The sequence below is a fragment of the Alligator sinensis genome, unplaced genomic scaffold (assembly GCF_000455745.1).
Source record: "Alligator sinensis unplaced genomic scaffold, ASM45574v1 scaffold351_1, whole genome shotgun sequence".
Taxonomy (NCBI): Eukaryota; Metazoa; Chordata; order Crocodylia; family Alligatoridae; genus Alligator; species Alligator sinensis.
Window position 1 is genome coordinate 582,949 of NW_005842790.1, and position 22,899 is coordinate 605,847.

At 41.8% G+C, this 22,899-nt stretch overlaps 1 protein-coding gene across 10 annotated transcripts in view; it reads left to right on the plus strand.

Annotated features, from left to right (window-relative positions):
- Positions 1-22,899, plus strand: part of HIBCH (3-hydroxyisobutyryl-CoA hydrolase) — a 118,229-nt gene that overhangs the window by 75,173 nt on the left and 20,157 nt on the right. For 9 of the 10 annotated variants that reach the window (XR_325097.2, XR_325096.2, XR_003091676.1 and 6 more), the window contains 4 exons: positions 781-839; positions 2,422-2,503; positions 13,475-13,594; positions 14,870-14,903. Coding sequence is in view for 4 of the 10 variants with exons in the window: in XM_006034995.3 (XP_006035057.1) it covers positions 781-839; positions 2,422-2,503; positions 13,475-13,594; positions 14,870-14,903 (295 nt within the window). In the remaining 6 variants the exon portion in view is untranslated. Of the gene's footprint in view, positions 1-780; positions 840-2,421; positions 2,504-13,474; positions 13,595-14,869; positions 14,904-17,812; positions 17,910-22,899 lie in introns of all 10 variants that reach the window. The other variant, XR_003091679.1, reaches the window with a different exon arrangement.

The following is a 22,899-nucleotide window of genomic DNA, read 5'->3' on the forward strand; positions in this document are numbered from 1 at the left end:
AATAATGCAAACTTCTAAATGTTTTATTAATGTGAAAAAGACTAGAAGTAAGTAGAAAGAGAGTACAGTAATGGTACTGCTGTATGAATCATAGTTGGTTCATAAATCTTAGCATAATTTCAGTGTTAATCCCAATTTTAGAAAATTGTGTATTTATTGATCTTAAAGTTTAGAAGAAGCCCTGTAATTAATATTATAAACCAAAACAAGCAGGAAGACTCAAATGAACAAATCTATCCCAAAGAATGAGATTGGGACACAAAATAAACAAGAAAAATCTCAAAGGTTGCATAGAAACTACTTATTTTTTCTTTCCTTCCTTCCAGTTGCTTTTATTCTTCTCCAAAGACAAGATATTAATAGAAAATTAGAAAATCATCATGTCTTCTGCTCTAGATATAAGACTTTTTAATGGCAGTTTCATAACTCTTGAATAAATATCCTAAGAAAACCAAACATCTGATACACTTCATCTTTATTTTCCTTTCTTACAGCTTTTCACACATCTCTGAAAATATATCTGAATTAGTGCCCTCTGTATTTGTAACTGGCAAAATATATTTATAGATCTTCTTTAACATATACAGTAACTCTTAACTATCACTGTATCATGGGATGGGACTTTAAAAAATCTCAGCATATAATGACAAAGGTAATTAAATGTGATAACATGCTGTAAGCATTAACTGAGCTTTTAATACAGATTTTTATTTAGTGTATCATAATATTTCAGTCTCAGAGTGTGCTAAATTAAATATTGATTTTTTCCTTTTCAAATAGTGCAAAATTGACCAGGAAAAGCAATTCATACTTGATGAACACATGGAGAAGATTAACAGGTATTCAGCAGGCATTATCACTTTACCTTTTTTGTGTGGGAGATGTGAAGTTAATATAGTAACAGCTAACACTGATGTTTAATAGACTATTTGAAAGAAAAGACTTATAGCAGTGGTACTCAACCTTCCGCTTACCGACTGATTCTGGCCTGTGTGGCCATGCTGTCTGGCCCATGGTGCTCTCCACGGGCCCAGAAATTTGGCAACGGGGTAGAAGGGCTAGCATTTGTTGTTCCAAGAGCGGTGTCAATTAAGTAATTAATTCTGCCTCTGCTCCCCTACTGCCAAATTTGTGGTTTATGGCGCCACTCTGCAGCTGAATCCAGTGCATAGGGCATGGCTGGCATATCAGATTGCACCCACACATCAACCCCATGTGCCTGATTCCCATGCTACTCATTTGGTCCACAGGGATGGAAGTTTGAGCACCACTTACTATCGGATCTCATCTTGCTGCGTTCTTCATCTGGTAAATCAATTGCCTAGCTTCAGTCTAATACCAGCTGCCAACTAGATATTGAGCCCAACAATCCACCCATTATTCTTTTATTGGACCAACTGCATAGTTGAGGGACAGAGGCTTTTGGGCACTGCAGTATCAATCCTCTGGTTGGGTACTATGGTACTGGAAAACATGTCCGTGTCCCATCCGGCCATGCAGTTCTTGCAATAAAACATACCACCCACAAAAATCTTTGCCTCTCATATGCAACTCCAGTGGCTATTTGGAGGAGGTTATACGTGTGACCATTTTTTTTGGATACTTATGTACCAGAAAGGGGTTGAGAGATGGATTTGAATTGGGGGGCGCAACAACAAAAATGATTTAAGCAATGATACTTGGAGAGTAGCTCTTCAACTTATCACCTGTAGCACTTTGCAGAAAATATTATTGCGGGGGGGGAGTGCTTGTTTTACTTGCATGCTTTGGCAATATATTTCCTGCAATTATGATCTGTGCAACACATGCATTATCTGTATCAAATAGGGTATAACTACTGCAAGTACCCCAGATTTATTTGCTACAGTTCAATAGCTGCTTTTGTAGCTCTTTGGCTAACATTGACTGTTCATGGGGTTCCTGAACCAGTCATGATCATGTCACTGATTTAAAGTATGGAAGGATTTACTCCCAAGGAAACACTAAAACAGATGAATATAAAAATAGGCTGGTTAAACAACTGAGGAGGTAGAATTCTTTAAATATTTTAAGGGTATAAACATCAAGCATCAAAGGGAATTGTTAATGATGAAGATGATAATGCAGTGTTTGATGCATTCTGGATACATAGATAAGCCTTGTAGATGTTAAGTAAATTATTCTTAGAAAGGATACCAGTATTCATAACTGAGGTTTATTAGAATGTTAATAGGCTTGACCAGAGCGGAGTGGAGGAAACCTCACTGGTTGAGGTGTTTGGGACCAGACTGGACAAAGTAGACAAATAATATTGTAGGGAATAAACTTAATAGTCTAGTGAAAATTTTCTTTCTGATTTTCCAAGTGCCTGGTATTTTGCATGGGAAAGGAAGGTGAATTAGACCCTATATGTGCTGATATAAGACTTTTTTTTATTTTCAGTATGTTTTCAGCAAGCAGCATGGAAGAAATCATGCAGAATTTGAAGAAGGATGGTGGTCCTTTTGCTCTTAAGCAGCTAGAGGTAATGTTTAGTTATATGTTTTATCTTTGTGATTAAAGGTGTTTGACCCGATTCCTCTCTTTTTTGTACTGGTATAAGTCTGCAGCAGCTTGACTAAGGTTATTAGAATTACCTGTAAAGCAGATGTGGTAGACTTCAGTGCTTAAGCTTGTAGGATTTAGGCAGTAGGTTTTAGTCACATGTGAGTAAAGTTAGGCACACGTGTGACTTTCAGGATGAGCTTCCATCTTCATAACTGTTGTAATATTGTATCATTCTCTACATTCCCCAAACACATCTACTACTGACCACATACTATTCCTTCATTTTATTCTAAGGTGTGCTTGTGATGGAAGTTTCTTTGGTAATTTCTTATTTTGTTGCTCTAGATGCTAAAAGTGCCAAGCCAGCCTTTTTTTTTTTTCAAATGCTCACCTGGGGAAACAGCAAACTGTTTTCCTGTGGTAATGTTCACCATTAGGAGGTGCTTCTTAGTTTTAACCACAGTGCTGAATTTTGGAAGTAACTACTACTTACGAAAGCACATTCTTATTACATTAATTCAGCTGTACGCTTCTGACCCCATTAGTCAGAAAGAAGCAATGTTTCTTAATTTATTTTCTTTCATTTTTCCCTCAAAGTATAAGTACGCTGCTGACTTGTAAAAGGTTGTTTCAAACATTTTCCAGAGTTCGTTAGAGCACATGCTTTTCTCTAGCAAAATTCTGATGCCAGCTTAAAGTTGCAATTAATGGAAGAAATCCTGCTCTTGGGCTAATGTACTCTTTTAATCTTCATTTGAACACTGGGCCATATTGGAATGTGGTCATGAGGCATTATCTATGTTATGATTCCTAACTGCCAGGTTGATTGAAGAGTGTATCGTGCTGTGCACCAGAATTTGTGCTGCAGAATCTGCTCTTCAATGTAAAAACAACAATTAAATTTCTGGTCCTCCTAGGTATGGAGGTAAACTGAAGAATTAAACTAACGTGAAATTATGTAGTGCTATCTGCTTGCATCTACAGATCCCTCCTGTGTGTGAGTAACCTGTAACCTGGCTGATAGTGACTTTAAAAGTAATTAGTTGGAAATACTTTCTCTAGTTTGTGCATTTGATAGTACATTGTGTCAGCTAATTTATTTATTCCTCTGGGTGGTTGGTGACAGATCCTTGAACTCCTGGCTTGATGTAATGATTACTGGGAGAGAGCCTAGGGCCTATGTTTATATAGGAGTTTAGAATACATAATCATAATGTTCCCTCTGTCATAGAAAACTAGGGTTGGAAGGGACCTCAGGAGGTCACCTAGTCCAGCCCTCTGCTCAAAGCAGGACCATCCCCAACTAGATCATCCCAGCCAAGGCTTTGTCTAGCTGGGTCTTAAAAACTTCTAAGGTTGGAGATTTCACAACCTCTAGGTAGCCTGTTCCAGTTCTTTACTACCCTCCTGGTGAGAGCGTTTTTCCTACTATCTAACCTAAACTTCCCTTGTTTCAGCTTGAGATGATTGCTCCTTGTTCTGTCATCTGCTACCACTGAGACCAGTCTAGCTCCATCCTCTTTGTAACCACCTTTCAGGTAGTTGGACGCGTCTATTAAATCCCCCTATAGTTTTCTCTTTTCCAGACTAAATAGGTCATGTCTCCCAGCCCCCTGACCACTTTTCTTGTCCTCTCCTGGACTCTCTCCAATTTGCTTACACCCTTTCTGTAGTGGGAGGCCCAAAACTGAACACAGTGCTCCAGATGTTGCCTCACCGGTGCTGAACAGAGGGGAATAATCACTTCCCTCAATCTGCTGGCAGTACTCCTACCAAGGCAGCCCTTATTCCCCCGGGTATCATCTGAGAGTCCTTTTGTGAGAATCCTGCCTTGTGATGTGCAGATTAGATTGTCTTCTTCCTTGGAGGTGTCTGATGTTAGAGGCAGCCAGGGAGGTGAAAAAAAATCTATCTTTCTTGTTAGCAATGAAGTTTACTTTTCCAAATGGCTAACATACAACATCTTCCATGGAATAAACTCCTAGCCTCTTCCTCCCTTGTACAAAATGGAGTTTATATTCTACCTATGGGGATTTTTATAATCTTTTAATTCTCCTCAGCCTCATGAAGGGTGTATGCGCCTGAAAGCTTGCAAAGGAAAGGAGGTTTTTTGCTACTATTTAGTTGGTCTAATAAAAGATATTGCCTCTGACCCTAGAGCTTTGTGTATCTCTAAGTATACAACTTGGAAAACATCATCTCTGTCAGCATTAGCTGATACCTCTGCTGGGAGGTCTAGCAGTAACAACAGGAGTCTAGAAAGTGTGTGATAGATCTTCCTTTTTCCTTGGTGATCTCTCCAAGATAGAGTGGTGGAGCAGTGAGCTAGAGATGATGTTATGCTGCTTCTCCTCTTGCTGTTGAGAAATGGAAACTTTCAAGTTTGCAGAGAAATTGGATGAGAACTTTTTGGGTGAAACTTTTACTGCCAAAAAGAACCACAATAGAGGGAGAGTGTTTTACTTGTCACACATTATTTATGTACAAGAGTAGGGTGCTGAAAACCTAGATTTAAAATGTTGCAATTTAGTGTGAAAATCTGATCCCACTTAAGTTAGAAGACTTGTTGGCATTGATACCAAGAGGGTCAGGATGTATCCTCCCCCATACTTTGACTCCAGTAATCTGTGTTGTCTGTTAGGTCTTTGCAAACTCCAGAATGTTAATAATTATTGCTTTCCTTGTACCAAAATCCCCCAAAACTCCACACCTAGAAAATGGAATAGTGGAAAAACTACTCCTGTTTTGTATAAGACAGTAGTCAGTTCAGGCTTTATTCACAGCACTCTGGTTAAAGTTGCCTGGTAACCAGTGAAGGAAGGTTAGAAGAGTAAGTGGAGTCAAATGGGGTGGGAGAGAGAATCCTGCAAGCCAGGTTTATTATTTTAGGGAAAATACCTGTATTAAATATAGCAACATCTACATGCATCAGGATTGTGCAATTAATGTCATTGGTCAAAATCACAGGTGGAGACCACAGACATAAGACAGAAAAGCACAGTTGGATAGTTAGTCATTTGTGTTTATTACATCATTTGGCTTTTAACCATGACTTGTCCAGATTGAGTCATAATTGTTGACAGTGGTTTATAACACATGCAAATATACAAACCAAAAACCAACTAGATGTTCCTACTAGGAGGAAGGGGGAGTGTGTGCATGTACGCATGTATATATGGGGTCTATAGGCTTTTTTGGCATGCATTTAGGATGGATTTATTACTTCTAATAAAGTAATTCACTGTTCCAAAGGAATGCTGCCCTTAAAGAGTGTCGGTGGAGCTCACCCACCCTATTAGATCTGGTAATTTGTGTATGCTGCTTGTTAAAAGATTTTTTTTTAAACGTTATGGGTCAGTGGTACTTATCTCTGGCCCACAGAGCTGTTACCCAGCCTACGGGGTTCCCCACAGGCCCAGAAACTGTTGTAGCTCTTGAAGCTGTAGCAATTAATGCTGCTGCTCCTTCACTGCCAAATTTTTTGGACCCATGAGGATGGTCTGGATGACATGTCCCCATGCACCAGATAGCATAGGATCACCATAATGCATGGGGTTGCTCCAAGGCCAGATGTCATGCCAGTGCACTGGACTGCACTTGAACCCAGTCCCATGCACTGACCTCCACATAGGATCTGGCCTTCAGACTAACCCTGCTCATGTTTGTGTACCTTTAGTTACTCGGCATCCTTCCTCCTGTGAAAGCTTTCATTGTTTCTGGTGGGTGTTAGATTAGGCCCCAAATATCTAATTGTTCAAGGCTAAAAAGAAACCAAAGCTCTATGGGTGAGTGAACAGGCTTCTGAAACAGGTATGAAATGGTTTGCTTCCTCTCTGCCAGTTTTGGTGAGTGCCCAGGGGCCAATCTATTCCCAGCCTGCACTTTTCCCAGCCATGCCTTAGGAGTCAAATCATATCCCCTTCTAACTGTCTTCTTTTATTTTCTGTTTCCATCCTCCTTCTCATCGTTCTCTTTATACCTGCCTCAGCCACTTGTACCCGCAACTTCTCCACGTACCCATCACAGGCAGCCTGCCTCCTACAGTTACGCAGCTGACTCTCATCTGTTTGTCCCTACATACAGCCATGCATCCAAAGGGGGTTTGTGCCTCCTTTTGAGTATTGAGAATGGAAATGCCAGTAAATTTATCTGCTTTAGGCCTTAATAAAAATTTGGTTTCTGTATATATGCATGGTCTGTCCTTCCCATGCCTGCTTACAGTATCCTGTTACCCTCCTCTTTCTCTCCTCCACCCATTCCCCTGTCCATGACTATTGTAGGTACACACTTACCATCCTTTTGGATCTCTTGGTGCTGATATCCCATCTCTGCAGTTACTGTCAGTTGTTTCTCCTTTTCAACTGCTAGCAGTAGAGTGGGACAATGGAGTTGAGACTCTGCTTCACTGGCCTTCCACAGAGTGGAAGAAGGTGCGTCATTCATCATCATTAGCAGGAGAACTGCTTTCCCCCTTGCAGCCTGTGATGGGTCCATTTTGGGAACAAGGAGCATTGATAGGCAGTCAAGGTAGGGCTTGGGGAGGAGAGGAGTATACAGGTTCTGTGCCAGTAAGCACGGTGCAAGAACCAATTTAGAAGAAGAGAACAAGCAGCAGAGCCTGTACCTATTCTATCCTTTAAGAAATGAGTTTTCGTCCTTGCAGAGATGAAAGTGCCCACCTGTTTGGTTACTTTGCCAATAGAGGAGCTCAGTTACCTGGCTCCCAAATACTTTGGTGAAGAGGTTTGGTACAGGAGTTATGAGTGTCCTGCAAGAACTCAGACAGATGGATATGTCTGTACTGCAAGCTGCAGAACATCATAGAAAGACGATTGAGCTTGAGTACTGGGAGCAAGGCTAGCCATGGCTACATGGGTTCTGTGCAGGCTGCTGTAAGAAATGTATCTTGCACGGGAGTTTAGGAAAGAAGGAAAAAGAGGAGATGGCTCACTCAAGGGAGTTCCAAACTGTCCAAGGAAAGGGAAAGAATATATGGGTATTGCAAACTCATTAGGGAAGATGTCAAAGAAGGAATACAAGATTATAGGGAATAAAGGTTAAAGATATTCTGTTTTAAATAGAAGAGAATGGGTTAAACACATTTGTATAAAATTACATTGGAAAGATAAAATAGTCTAAGAACACTTAGTGTGTTTTTATGCTTTCTGAATGAGTTTGCTTGATTAACCCTCAGATATTCCAAAATCTTTTGCAGAACATGTGCAGACCATGTTCAACACAGTTTAACTTATTTCTAACAGATTTCTAATGGTCTTGTATAGTATATCTATTTAAGAAGAAAAGAATGGGTGTCAAATGATTTGAACAGAAATTGTGTATCTAATGTTCATGAAGGCACTCATTAAGACTCTATTCCCTGTTGCTATAAATAAAAGATCATTTCATTTTGTCATTGTGCTACTGCTTGTCATAATTTGCTTTTAGGGCAAGAGTAGTGATAATAAAACTGTGGGAGAGCACAAATCTCCAGACACTTAATAGTTCTCAGTCCATTATCTACCTGTGGCTTTTCCAAAACAACTTTCTAGTCATTATCAATTGGCAGCACCCAGATCTTGCTCATATACTTTGTAAAAATGAAATAAAAAACTTTTTTCTTCTTCACTGTAAAAATGGGTAGATGGCAAAAAGCCTGTTGGATCCTGTAGTGTGGATGAGAGGAAGGAACAGTTATGATAGTTCCTTTCATGCTATACATACCACAATATATTTCATAATGATGACCGGTTAGTGATGTCTTAAAGTTGCAGCTGTCATTTAGTTGAATAGATTGGAGCTAGAACTTGGGAGTTCTGGGTTCTTTTTTTTCAATTTGGCCACTGATTCACTGTGTGACTTCAGGCCAGTGGCTTCACTTTTCTACTTCAGTGTTTGACAGCATTGTTCATCTTACCTCCTCCCCTGTGATCTCTGCAAATTCTTTGGCGCATGAACTACCCATTGAGTGGTTCCCAGTATCTTGAGGTCACTGTCATAAACAAACTGGTCATCACCACCTGAGGCTCTCGATGGGATCTCATGATCAAATTCCTGAGGAAAAAAAATCTCACCCCCCATCAGAGCCATCCTAGGGTATGGCAAATCGGGGTGGCTGCCCTGGGCCCTGCACTTTGCGGGGGCCTGGTGGAGTGCCCACAGCCGCAGCCACTCCTACAGGGCCCGCCTGGAGCTGGCAGTTCAGCCCCACGCCGCGGAAAAAGCATGGAGAAGCACGGAGACCCCCCCCCTCCCCCCCCTTTGTGGGGGTACCATGGCCCCGTGCAGTGTTAAGGTATCATTACCCCACTAGGGTCGGCTCTGCCCCCCATCAAAAGATAATCAGATTTAAAAATAAATTTTAAATGAGGTCAAATAGAAGACAACCACTCTATTGTGTATGTATCATTACACAAGCCTAGTTCAGTCATGACAACAGCATACACACAATACAACATTTCTAAGTCCTAGCATCTGTTTTGCAAATGCAGTCTCCAAAAAGCTTCCAAGTATCCTTAAAATTGTTCCACTGCTCCTTAGTCTCTTATTTTTCTCCTACTGCCTGTTTCCTAGTGCAGCAGCTATTCTTTTTTTTTCTCCTTAAAATGAGAAGAGAATTCTTTCCCCTGGAATCGGTGAACTCCAGCTAGGTGACCTCGGTACCCTACCGCTTTATGCAGCCAGGCAGTCTAACCACAAGTACTTGAGATTAAGAATGGCAGTTCTGTTAGGTGGCTCTGTATTTACAAAGATCAGATTTTTATGAAGTTTTTTGACTTTACAAACCAAAATGAAAGACAGCATCCTGTCACTGTAAATAAGAGAACAAATTCCAAGAGCCTAACACTTCCAACAAGTCTGTGATTGCAAGACAGCATGCCAGAGATGAAAACTGTAGTCAAGAAAATAGAACTGAACTCTGAAATTTATTTTGAGAAAGAGAAGAGCAGAAGCATGAACATTATTAATCTGAAAAAAAATGTTTTCTTTTCAACTTAAAACTGAGATTCTTTTCTACAAGAATGACTAAAAGCTTCCTCATTCCCACTATGAGAGTGCTCCAATTTGTAGGCGATCCACTACCACTTCAGCCAGAAGTGGCAGATGGTAAGATTTACCTATTCACATTATTTCCAACAAGGACATCAAACTCTTAACTTGAAAGCTGAAATGGCAGATTTCCAGTCATCAACAATTTTTCTGGCTTGCACTCGCATGGATTTCTCTCCCTCTCTCTCCAGACAGCAGTTGACCCATTTTTGCTTGTTTACTTATGTCTACTAACAACTTGCAGCTGCTGTGCAAACAGTAGGTCCTGTAATCATAACTAGTGCTTCAAGTTTTACCATGCTGTTTTGCATGCGTCTGGCAGCTGGTTTGATGGAGAAACTCCTTTGGAAAGAATAAATACTGGCTTAAACTGTACACTTCGAATTCCAGCAAATACCACCTGCTGCTAGCTACCTTGTTGTGCTGTATCTGCTCTACCTTCCCCAGTTCCCTCTGCCCATTTGTTGGGTGACACATTGTCTGGTCTTAAAGTCTCAGCTGGGCCCAGGCCAAATGCTGTATGCAAACCCAGTGCACCCAGTGTATTGTGGATAGAGAGCACTGGAGCAGGAATGATCAGAGAACAGCAGTTTACTAATCTAGTGTACATAGCAGCTGCCTGATCTGGAAAAATCAGAAAGGCTGGAGGTGGAGGGGGCACTGCTATAAATCAAGTGGAAGGAAAAAAGAACAGGAAAAGAAAAAACAGCATCCAGGGTGGGTGCAATGCAGAAAAATGACTCACCAGCCTATCTATAAATAAACTGATTGTGCAAGGAGGAGGAGGGGATCAGTTTGGGGGAAACAAACAAAGAAAAGGAATGGGTTGCATTAGGAGGGGAGAAAACTGTTCTATCTCAGAGGCAGATATTAGTTGCTAAGAAAGTTTCTCATATGCAGCATCCCATCCAACTGCAGCATTTAGGGAGTTCCAAGAGGAGGGTTTGGGGGATTTCTTCTAAGAGCTTCAGAAGTAAAGGAGAGAGCTCTCCATCTTTCTAATCCTGATGTTCCTAATTATGTTCCATAGAGGAGTACCAGAAATGAAAAGGGCCTACCAGATTAAGAGCAACTGAAAAGAAATTATTTCTTTAACCAAACTACTCCCTTTTTTAATTCATGTTAGGTTTAACTGAGTTCAAGCTAGACAGTCTTCACTTCCCTATATGAATGAATAATATGCGGTCTTTTGTAAGCCGTTCATATTTTTTAAGCTATTCATCCTCTCAAATAAGTAAAGCAATAAACCCAAGATAGCTGTAGCAGGAAAACAATATTTGGTGAGTTAATAAGCCTGAAATACAGGCCCAAAGTTGCATATGTCCTTAGAACAGACAGGAGGCACCAATTCATCTAAACAAGCATATTCATCTGAAAGAAACTAGTAGAGTTTTTATGGAAAAACAACAAGAGAGCAAAGTAAAACGCTGTGGTTATTCTTCTGAAATAATTGGGACCTTACGAGACCTCTCTTAATACCAGTGGTATAAGGCAGCTCATACAACCACTGCCTACTTGGGTCACAGCCCATGCTGTTAATTCCATCTTATTAACATCAATAGCTTAATACTTTCAAACAAAAAATCCTCTGTTAGATTTTTCAGTTATGCTCATTTATAATACATGCTTATACACACACACTCTACATTACATATGTAATATATGTACTATATACTACACATACCTACAGATATACACCCCTCTGCACCTGAAGCACAAAAATATTTTATTCCTAAATACCAATGAACAAATCAAAGTTAATTTATTTTAGTTCTCTGCATTATGCCTGCAAAATCATGGCCCCAGTAAAACTGATGGCAAACCCCACCAACTTCAACAGATGCCAGGATTTTCCCAGTGCACCTGTACTTGAAAAATGGTGAATTCAAGCCCTATTGAAGTCAGGAAGAGTTTTCCCATTGATTGAAATAGGTCATTAGTTATTTTACAGACCTGTAGATTGAAAATCACAGCTCCAGATTAGCCTTCCTTACTCTTCAAAAAGAAGAAATCTAACCATCAAGGATTGGTCTGTAAAAACCTCATCTGGAATTGGTTTAGTCAGGGATGATCCTGCCTTGAGCAGGCGGCTGGACTAGATGACCTCATAAAGTCCCTTCTCATCCTACTTTCCTATGATATACTCCTGAAAAACAAAGTAGACTATTCATGCTTATGTTAACTGATAATTTATTCTGGCTGCTATTGTGGTGGAAAATATATATATTCAATGTTATACCATTGTCATACTGAACAGCCACATATCAGTCACCTTTTATTAAAAATTTGCAAGGTGGTTTTAAAGGAGGACCAATTTATGGCTACAGTATTTTGTAACTGCAGGATAAGTTTTTTCTAATGAATAATTTGTCAAAAAGGTTTCCAACAAACTGCTTGTCATCAGATTCAACTGCATATATGAATATTTATTTTTGGATGACATTATAGACATTCTAGCCCTGAGAGAAGACTGGTAAAGCCAGGATTCCAATTATATTTTTCTCGTTACAGCTGCAGATTTAAATTTAGATGTCTAAAGTCACTACGTTATTTCCTGACACTTCATTAAGTCTTTCCTTTTAAAACACATTGTAGTTAAGAATTGTGTCTTGCTATGGATTCTGTAAACACTGAGAAAGCTCTATAAATAAATAACAAATGTTTAACATACTGCAACCTATAGGCATTTTAATCTTTTATATAAGGCCATACTTCACAATTGTAGTTGGAAATTGAATAGTGTTTGTCTGTATCAAGGAACAAAATGAAATGCCATCTCATGAGTCCTGCTCCTTTATGGTTAAAAAAGAGCTGTCCAACTGGTGGCCCATGGGCCATGTGCGGCCTGTGAAAAGTTAAATTGAGCCACTGGGCTCTCACTCCACTGCTCTGGCTGCAATAGCAGCCTTGAGTCGCCAGACTTCCCCTCCCACCTCCAGCTGCCACCTTGTCCTCTTGCCCTGCAGAGCAGTGGTGGCGGGTGCGGTGCAGCAGTGGGAGGCAGGGGGTGCACCATGAGGCAGTGCGGGGTGCCCAGTGCGGTGGTGAGAGGATGCCCACATGGAACAATGTGCGGGGGAGCAGGGTGTGGTGTTGGGTAGGGAGAGGGAAGGGAGCATCTATGCAGCCCGTTGCTCCCCTGGTGTGGCCTGTAGCCCCCAGGGGCTTAGAAGATGGACCACCCTGGGTTAAAACAACAACACTTTACACTTACTGTTGCCTTTTATCTATAGATCTAATGGTATGTTTACGGCACTTCCTCAGAGCTCCTAAGTGCCAAGGACCCCCACCCGCCTCCACCTGTTCTACATGCACCAAACCTCAGAAGTGAAGGAGTGAAGCTTCCCCAAAGGTGGCTGGAATGACCCAGATCTGGTCCAGTGTAATGTGGGTGGCCTTGACATTGTGTCAGCAGCAGGCGGAGGTGTCTTGGCCTCGACCCAGCTCCCCATGGCCTGGAAGATGCACCTCCTGAGGCAGCCAGGGCATGGGGGTTGGGAGAAGCAGCGGTAGCACAGATGCAGCTCCTGGCACAGTGTCAGGGAACACCGGCCCCCCCCCCCCCCCCCCCCGGGCGGCCCCCCATCAGGCCGGAACCGGGAGGGTGGAGAGAAGCAGCAGTAGTGCAGGGACAGCTGAAAGTTGCCTGGCTCTGGCACAGCTCCTTGCAGTCCAGCCCCAGCATGGGAATGGGTGCAGGCACAGGCAAAACCCTCCAGCTCCAGTGGCTCCACAGGCCATATCCAGGCTGTGGGCCGTATGTTGCCAACGCCTGTTCTAGAATATTGCTGAATGTTGTTTCTTACCGTTTAAAGTCACTAAATAATTTTTTCTTCATTTTTGAAAATCACTTGACTAAATATCGAATAAAGTAAAAAGTGAAGTGTATTGTCGTCCACAGACCATTAGTAAAATGTCACCAACATCCTTAAAGATGACTTTCAGACAGCTTCAAGAAGGGGCTTCCATGGACCTGCAAGATGTTCTAACAATGGAATACAGACTGAGCCAGGCATGCATGGTAAGCAGGAAGTTAATCATATTAACTTCCAGATGTGATAAACTGATCTCAGGCTTTGGTATTTCATGTTAATAACAGCACTGAATATGTCTGACAATTAAATGTTATGTTTAGTATCTTATTGGTGTATCTGTTCAGGTTGGCATTTTTCTTTACCTTTTTATGCCAGTTTATGCAACTGGATGGAAACATGGTCACTAAAATAAGATTAAGAGGAAGGAATGCCCTGTGGTGAGGGCATTCGTCTAAGTCTGGCCTGGTTCAATCCCTTGCTTTCTGTGGCAGGTCAGTTTCTCTCTGCCTTGGGTCCTGTCTGTAAAATGAGGACAACCTCCCAAGAGTGTTGTCACAATAAATATATGAAAGGATGTTGTACTGATAGGTGGGACTATGCGAGTACCTTAAAATTACAGTATACCTAGGTAAAGTGTAGTGGAAGTAATTCTGGTTCAGCAGTATAGCAGTCACTGACTAACTGTCTGGATGAACCCTGACAATAAGCCTCTTACTATGGTCACTTTTCATTACACCAACAGAAAATCTTATTTAGAATCAATGCTATCATATAGAGTAGACAGTAGAAATTAATGGCATATCCCATTCAGACCTGCAGATATCACTATCACTCCTTTCCCAAAATGTGTGTTATCACTCTCTTATTGTGTCCTTAGGAATTGGAATGTTTTATAATAAATGGCCCGTCTTTCAAATGGACTTCAGAGGCTGGTGAAACAGAATTATTTAACTGTAATACATGTTAAACATGCACAGTATTTTGCATATCAATTGAAGACAAAGAGCCTGCTCTAAGGAATTTACAAGCTGGGGACCAATCCTGTATACCAGGATTCTGCAAAATTCCTATACAAAGAAAATATATGGATATATGCCATGGAGGGAGAACTTGCAGGACATAACTGTAATTCAGTCAACTAAATGCACAGGACACCAGTTCAAATGGCAAGAGATATAGAGATATGTTAAGGAAGCTTAGAAAGATATTTGGGTGGGAGGAGAGCATTTTGTTGGTGGACCAGGAAGGTTGCTTCAGATATATAGTATGAAAGAAGGTGCACAACCCAGACTTGGGGAAGGAAGTAACAGGCACAGTTGTTAAGTATAGAGAGTTAATTGAAAATGAAGGAGAGGAAGGCAAGACGAAAAAAGAGGAAGTAGATTTGCATAGAGTATCGAAACTTCATGTAAAAGTATTGAGCCCAGTAAAGAGGGAGAAATAGAATGCATTATTTTGTCTCCTGTTTCTTTGCCTTTCAGAGGGGCCATGACTTCTATGAAGGTGTTCGAGCAGGTAAGAAAGAATTCATCAAGCTTATTGTATTACTGTAGCCATTCTAAATCCCAAATGTAATGACTCTTATGTCTCTCTAATGTATTTTGATGTTCTATACCAGTGGGGAGCAACCTTTTTGCCAGGCTTGCCACAAATTAGCTCCATACCGTTCCTGAGTGCTACTCCAATTCCCCTTTCTCTGTTTGATCAACTGCTCTGCTTTCTGCTCCCTGCCCTATCTACCACTTTGCTGCCTGCCCTCTGTCTGATCTGCCGTGCCACACACAGGCTGCACATGTCACTTGTGGCAAGCATGCTGCAGGTTGCCCGCTCTTGGTCTACATATATATGTTGACTTTGAGCACAGCACAGTGAAAGCTGTTTGCACTCATTCAGCTGAAAGAGCAAGCTATATCCAATGTGGGCAGTATTGAGCAGTGAAAATGGGAAACTCCAAAATGATTTACAGAATCAACTGGTGAAGCTAGTAACAGATACATTAGCTATTTCTCAATGAAAGATTAACACTGGAACTATTTTTGATAATGTTCCAGGTATAGTATTATATAAATCTGTCAGAGAAGATCGTCTGGATATATAAACTGACTTGTAATAAATTCTGCAGACGCTTCCTCAGCCTGACAAAGGGCATTTGTGCTCGAAAGCTTTCTAAGAAGAATTTTTCCAACTATTCTAGTTCGTCTCATAAACAATACCAGATTTACCCAAATAACCTTGTCTGTCTATGCCCTTAGGCCAACACGGCTACAACCTACACCCCTTATAATAAATTTAGCATTTATCAGTATTGGAGTACTTAGGAAAGGATTCAGCAGAAAGTAGAAGGGCAATTCTTCTACTGCAATTTGCTCTAGAAGTCAGGCTGTCCTCGCTTCTGCTATAGGTGCGCTGTGTGACCTTGTCCACACTACTCAGTCTTCTTGTGTCTTGGTTTTCCCATTCAGAAATGGGAGTCCTGGTTATTAAAATGACAGTTTGCATAGCACAGCGTGAGACACAAATAGCCTTTTCATAAGGAGTATACAGTTCATGATATCAGGTAGTTAAGACTGACCAGTGGAGCAGGATAAAATGTTTAATACAATTTAAATGATTTATAAATATATAGAAATTCTGAGGATGAAAAATGTTTTATGAGCACTAAGTATTAATTATAGGCAAAGGCCTCTCAGTACAGGATATCAGGACCTGTGTATGACTTTGTTGTGCTGTCTACCTGGCAGCTCATAAGGGGATAACATAAGGCCTGTGGGCTCCCACTTGGCCACTACTCCTGCAACTGCTCCTGCTGCTACAGCAGCCAGGAAATCTGCTTCCCCCAGCACTTTTTCTCTTCCAGCTTCTGTGGGCAGGGCAGTGCTGTGGGAGGCAGCTGGATAGAGGTCTGTGTTGCCAGCACTGGGCTGAGGGGAGCCAGGCTGCATGCATGGCTGGGGGAAGAGGAGGCTATCCACCCTCTACACACGACTAGGCTGGGGCAGGCTGCTTGAACAACAGGGGGGAACCTGGGAAAACTGTACCCATGATGCATGGCTTATGCTGTGTGCGTGCAGTCTGTGGATCTGCAACATTAGGGGCATGCAGCCCCCACCACCCGGAAGTTGTATAGCCCTGGGCTAGAAAATAATATGGAAGCATTTTTGCCTTAAAAAGATGCTATTCCTTGGCTGAGTTCTGAATCCATGTAGAAAAACTTGCATACGTGCAGAGATATCGCTGTGTGGAAAATGACAGTCTTGTTCAAAGCCTGAGGAAAGTGTTGAGCATCAAATGTGGTTCTCATTTGTAACGTACAAGGTCATTAAAGCCATCTGGGAACCAGGCAGAGGATAGAAACAAATTGCTTGTCAGGATAACCACACAAGCAGCTGAATGAAAAACAAGCATCAGGAGGCAGCAGCTAGGCAGCTTTAATTTGCTGCTTGGTCTCTCTCGTGTATTATACCATGATTACATGCAGATGCAAAGAACGTGTAATGGTGATAGAACATAATTGTGTTATTGCCTTACTGTACTTTGTATAATTTGTTCTTGAATAACTTTTGGCTCTAGTCTGCTTTCTACTCACCTTGAGTAGTTCCTTAGTCTACAAATGGTCTTCCCCAAAACCAGAAAAGTGCTTGTCCATTGGTGGGCTCGTTTAATGTAACAAAGGATGGTGTAGAAGCTGGCATTTAAAGATTAACTCTTTGAAAAAAGTAATCCCCAAATTACCAGCATCTTAATTCTGTAAAAGGTTGAGCATTTGAAGTACCTGATAACATCAGTAGGAGGTGAAGCTGCCCTAACTGAATAACATGTGGATGTAAAGATGTAACATGAATTCAGTTCTTGCCACTGATCACCATAAGAGGGTATCATAGATATGAAAGTTTTGCTGTTTAGTAAACTTAGGAAATACTTATGAGGTTTTATTTGACTTATAATAGCAACTGCCATAGGACTTGTAAAGCAGTTAATGAATTTGAACCATTGCACAAACAGCAACTTTGATATAAATTAAAAATGAACGGTGTTAAAAATGACACAATAAAAATGCACTGAAAGATTGTTAGTCTATCAGGAGTTCAAGGTCTGAGGTCAGGGTTCCATTTTTCTTTAACTAGAAAGGCAGGCAGGTATAAAATACTTACTTGCTACTTTTCTTCCCACCTTAAAAAAATTATGGTTAAAGCTATTGCAAGGCCTCAGATTCCACAGTGGGAAAGGCCACCGATCATATTTATCCAGGATACAAGATTCTTCCAAGATAACACTTACCATTTGGGTTTTAACATAACAATGTCTATCAGCAAATTTGTAAGAAATCCATGCAAAATTCTCTTTTAAAATTTGCCTCCCTGTTTTCTGAAATAAGTAGTTGATGGGAAGGTGATCCTTCCCAAGTAACTGCATGTGCTCCACAGGAATAGAACTGTGAGGAGGCTTGGCCCTCTAGCTGCTGCTACTCCATTACTTACAACGAGGAAAGATCTTTTCTTCATTTTGCCTTTCAGAAACAAGGTGTGTATCTTATGCCAGGGCATGTTATATGCAAGAAATTATGGTAGGCCTTAAATGCTGTCACACTTTACAGGAGTGAATGATTCAAGTTATATTAAGGTGATAATCTTCTCTGAAAAGAAAATCAAGAATAACTGATTTATGAGGTAGTACAACCCATATTCCCTAAGGATTTCATTTAGGAATGAGAGGAAAATATTGAAGCATATGTTATATATGAATTCAGCATTAGATTTTGCTACTCTTACTCATGTGGAACTGTGTGCAGTCCCCAGTATGAGTTAGAGTAATGGACTCTGCTCCTTAATCAATAGTGTTAAGCATTACATGAAACACTGCTAAGGAAACTATTTTGTTTACAAATTGTGCCCTTAGGCCTGCCCTTCAGCTGCCTACTAGGTTGTGCAAAGTATTTAGGACACTTGGAATTTAGCAAACACATTTTTCATGAAGTTGCTGAGCTTTATTCTATGTTGCCCTAAACCTTCTATACTTTTTTTTTTTTAACTGGGTGCAAAAATCTGCCTGTCTCATTTGGCATAACATTCAACTGTTTAGCACCAAGGGATTTGTATAGATTAGCATTTATAGTTCTGTTTGAACTCAAATTAACTGATGGCCAGGTAACTCAAGCTAATTAGAAGAATTATAGATATTTCTCCAGGCACTCTAGAGTGATTTCTTCCAAAGCCCAAGCTATGGTGTGTGGTGGGCCAGTAGGGGGTGCTCCTGCACTGAGCCACTCACCTCACTGCGCCTGACCACCTTCCAGGCTCCGAGTGCCTCCCTGGGGGTGCTTTGCATCTGGCTAACCCCCTACCTGGAGCACACTTGCAAGCCTGGATGTAATGCCGCCACCACCCAGGATCTGGACTGATTTTGGCCCTGTGCCCCCTGGGAAACGCAGGCCTAGCAGTCCTTGAGGGGTACTCGACCCATTGCATGAACTTGGGGTGCTTCCCTCAGTCTGAAGCACAAATAGTGGTCTCCCTTAGTCAGCTGAACCAAGGGGACCCCAAGGCATGATCTAGACCCTCTTCCAATAAGTCTCCCATTCTAGGTACAGAGGAGGACTTTATTGGTTACAAGGAGTAGGTTTGGAATAGGGTACAGGGTGGAGCAATATCAGAGAAATACCTTAGAGCAAACAGTGGCATGGTAGCCTTTGATCACGCATCTGAGTTACTGCAAGCTATATATCTAGTTAGATCTCAAGTAGCTTACTCACAAATATCATGCAGAGGCAGGTGGAGATTCCCTCTGGCGGCAAGCAGTTCATTGAACATGAGTTTCAAGAGACAGAGCAAGTTTGAAGAGACAGAGCGAGTTTCAGATGGTCCAGCTTCTCTGAGAGTTCTCATCATGGCTACTACCTTGCCTCCTGGGCAGTCCTTAACTTAGATAGCCCTTATGACCTCATTTACCTGATCCAATGAAGGCCAGCAGCTGTTGGCTCCCAGCCAGCCAATTTGAAATGCATCACTGGTTGCCAGGCAGACTGGCAGGGTCTCTAGCCCCCTCCCAGTCATGATTACTTTGCCTAGAACAACAGGGAGTTGAAGCCCCTGCCCAGGTGTGTGAGGCCAGTCACATAGGCAGAGGGAGCAGGTTTCCCCCTCCCTCAGGAATGTATCCAGCTCAGGTTACAACTCAGGGTTACCGGAAGCCGATGGGGCCAGGGGTGTCTGCCCTTTGCAGTGACCATGGTAACCAAATTGTCAGAGTTGTCATCCACCTGATAGCAGAGTTTGGGGAGAGACAGAGATGGCATTCTGCCACATGGTGAAACAAACTTTTTTTTAGAGTGTTTTTAAAGTGCATGAGTTAATAGTCTATCTATTAGCTTCATTTAAAACAGGATCACAAATTCAGTCTAGATAATACAAAGGAAAAGAGCAACAGGAACTCTGTCTTGCAGAAAGTAACATACATCTTTTCATATTGAAGAGTTTTTTAGATGAGGACTCGCTTCAGCCCCAGGGAAGGGTTGCTGCAGTAATTTACCTCTTCCCCTTACCTTTGCAACTCCCACCTAGCCCTAATCTGTGGCATCACCACACAGCTCAGCCTGCTTTTTAGCCCTGCCCCTCCCCATCCTGTCTCTTAATTTGTTTTGTGTTCGAATTCCCAAGGAAGAAAGCCACCCAGTGCAGGTTCCTAGATAGTGGTACACCATTATTGGAGGTGAGCAGAGAAACATCACCAGGAGGAGATAACAGGTTACTCCTTCAGCTCCACCTAAATAGAAACGTGGCTGTCCTTGCTGGGCAGTTTATTTTAAACTTTGTGTGGGATGTAAGTGTAAGTGGTGGTGGTGATGCTCCTACCTGGAAGAATGGCTAAGTATGTCAACTAAGCTCTTGTGCTGAGCACATGCTGGTACCTCATATGCCGAAAGGGGCGACTTGCATATCTCATTAAAGCTACCTTGAATTTTGGGTACTCAGCAGACATATCTACATGAGATACTTTACTATGCAGTTGATTAGTCACCATGTAACTGTGCACAGCAGCTACTGTGCAGTAAATTAGGCTAATACGCAGTTTTCTGCTGCCTGTAAATCCAAGTAGTACATTAACTGTGCATTACCTACTGTACAGTAGCACTTGTAGATAGCTGGTGGGGAGCAAATTGCTCCTGGTCAGCCCAGGCAGCAGGGGGCAGGGAAACTGTCCCCTTCCCAGGCAGCTGCCTCCCAGCCCTGTGCCCCAATCAGCAGATTGGGACATGGGACTGGGAAACAGCTGCTAGGGGAAGGGACAGTTTCCCAGCCCTGTGCCCTGATCTGCCAATCAATTCCCCCTGCCCCTGGTGCCCCCTGCCAGCCTGGGGCTGGCACCTGGGGTAGCCTGGAGCTCCCCTGGCTGCTGTGCTGGAGGCAGAGGAGAGCAGGAGTAGTTTTGCACTGAATTGCTCCTGTCAGGAGTAAATCTACTCCCAATGGGCTCATGTATAGACATACTCCCAGGGAAAGCTTACTGTGCAGTAAGCTTATAGCATATTAATAACATGTATACATGCACCCAGCATGTCTCAGTGTTAGTTCATAATTTGTGATGAAAGAAGTGTTGCTGAACAGCTGGATACATGTTTCAGGAATTTGTTCCTATGAATTGATATTTGTTACAAAAAATTAAATAAAAAGATGTTCATGTTAATAGACATTAAGTTAATAACGAGTAGTAAGTTTGCCTTAAGGTAGCTCAAAGACTCCAAGGCTTTTACTCCATTCTTCCCCATATCAACGAATGCACAGGCACAATGAAAATGTCTTCTTTGTCGAACAATTCATTGGTATTGTTCAGACTTAATATTTTAACTAAGCAGTGATTAAATGTTTTAGCAACCCAGTTTCTGTGGTTATGAACAGTGTGGAGTCATTGCAGAAAGCAGCCTTAAATAAAAACTAAGAAAAAGCAAACTTCTGGGGCCAGAAGTCCTTCAGAAATCTGGTGTGTGAAACATAATAGCATGCTGCTAATTAGTAATCAACTGCAACAATGAACAAGGGAAGAAAAACTTAAATTTGGGTTGAACAAGGTCAGTTCTATTGTGTCAAAGTCCTCAAGGTTTGAAGCACAACTCAAAAGAAAAATTGCTAGACTTAAGAGCTGGAAAAACATTGCTAGATGAAACATCTGTTGCTGCATTTAGGGTGTGTCTAGAATAAATGTTTTTCAACCTTTTTTAGATTTAAGGCACCCCTCTATTACTTTTGTTAATTGAACCATTTCAAACTACGGTGCTTATCGCATTGTAGAGAAACCAGATAACAGGGGTGGGGCAGCTGCACGGCATCCCTGGAATCCTGCCTGAGCCTGAGCTTGACTTCCTCACACTTTATCTCCACATACCTCATGGCACCATTCAAAACATCTCCCAGCACCCCAGGGTACCCTGGCAGTCTGGCTGAGAATCACTGGTCTACATTGATATTTAAGGTTGACCCAGAAAGTTGTCCTCCACCAGCCTGAACCAAATGAGCTGCCTCTCCCTACCTATATCTTACCTTGCTGCTCACACCAAAACTATCCACGTTGTGCTGCTTATCCCGTGAGAGAGCCCTTGAGGATCTGTCCACAAGTTAATAAGTTTCACCTTCTGTGCTTGGATCTAACTACAGGATGTAGGATGCCGAAGGGCTTGAAGTCAGGAACTGGAAGTTGTAGGATTGCTTCTGGTAGACTCTGTGCTTGTAGCCTGCAGGACCCAGGTGATTTCCAGACACATGGCAGAGTGAACTGAGGAGACAGGCTTGACCACAGACACTAGAGTTAAGCAGAACTTGCCAAATAGGGCTGAACTGCTGATTGATGTCAGACCTTAAGGGTTTTTACTGTAGATGGTTGTTGGGTATGGGCATAAGAGCAATCTTAAGGTTGCTCCTGTCAATGTAGATACAGCCATGGCTGCCTTAGTCCAATGGCAAAGGAAACTGGAATTCTGAAACCCTAAAAACCCCTGAGTCATGGTGATTCCTAATATAGTAGGAAGAGTTGATAACTAATCCTGTTGGAATTTCAGTCTTGCCCAGTGTTGGTACTTAGCCTGTGACATTCCTCTCTAGTTTCACTTAATGATGCTCATCCTGTCTCTTGAAAACAAGAGGATGAACAGTTGCCATAGCAGGATAGCTATGGTCTCTGGAAGATGAGAGACGGAGAAAGAGATGCTGAGGCCAGATCATTTAGACTGACTCCCAGTTTAACATTGGCTATAAATCTAAATAAGAATAAATTGCTGAAGAGAAGTTGTAAAGGGCAGAACATATACTGTGTTACATGCACAGCAGATAGTTTTGATGCTTAATAAAATATTACAGAGACTTGTGGCATATTTTGAAAGCTGGAAATGGAATATTTTGGATTTGAACAGCAGAACGCCTTTTTCTACTTCAGCCTTCCTAAAAAGGTCAACTGTTGGATGACAGGCAGTGTTAGTAGCAAGGGTAGGGGAGGAGGTAATTAGTCTAGTCAGGGAAAGGGGGGG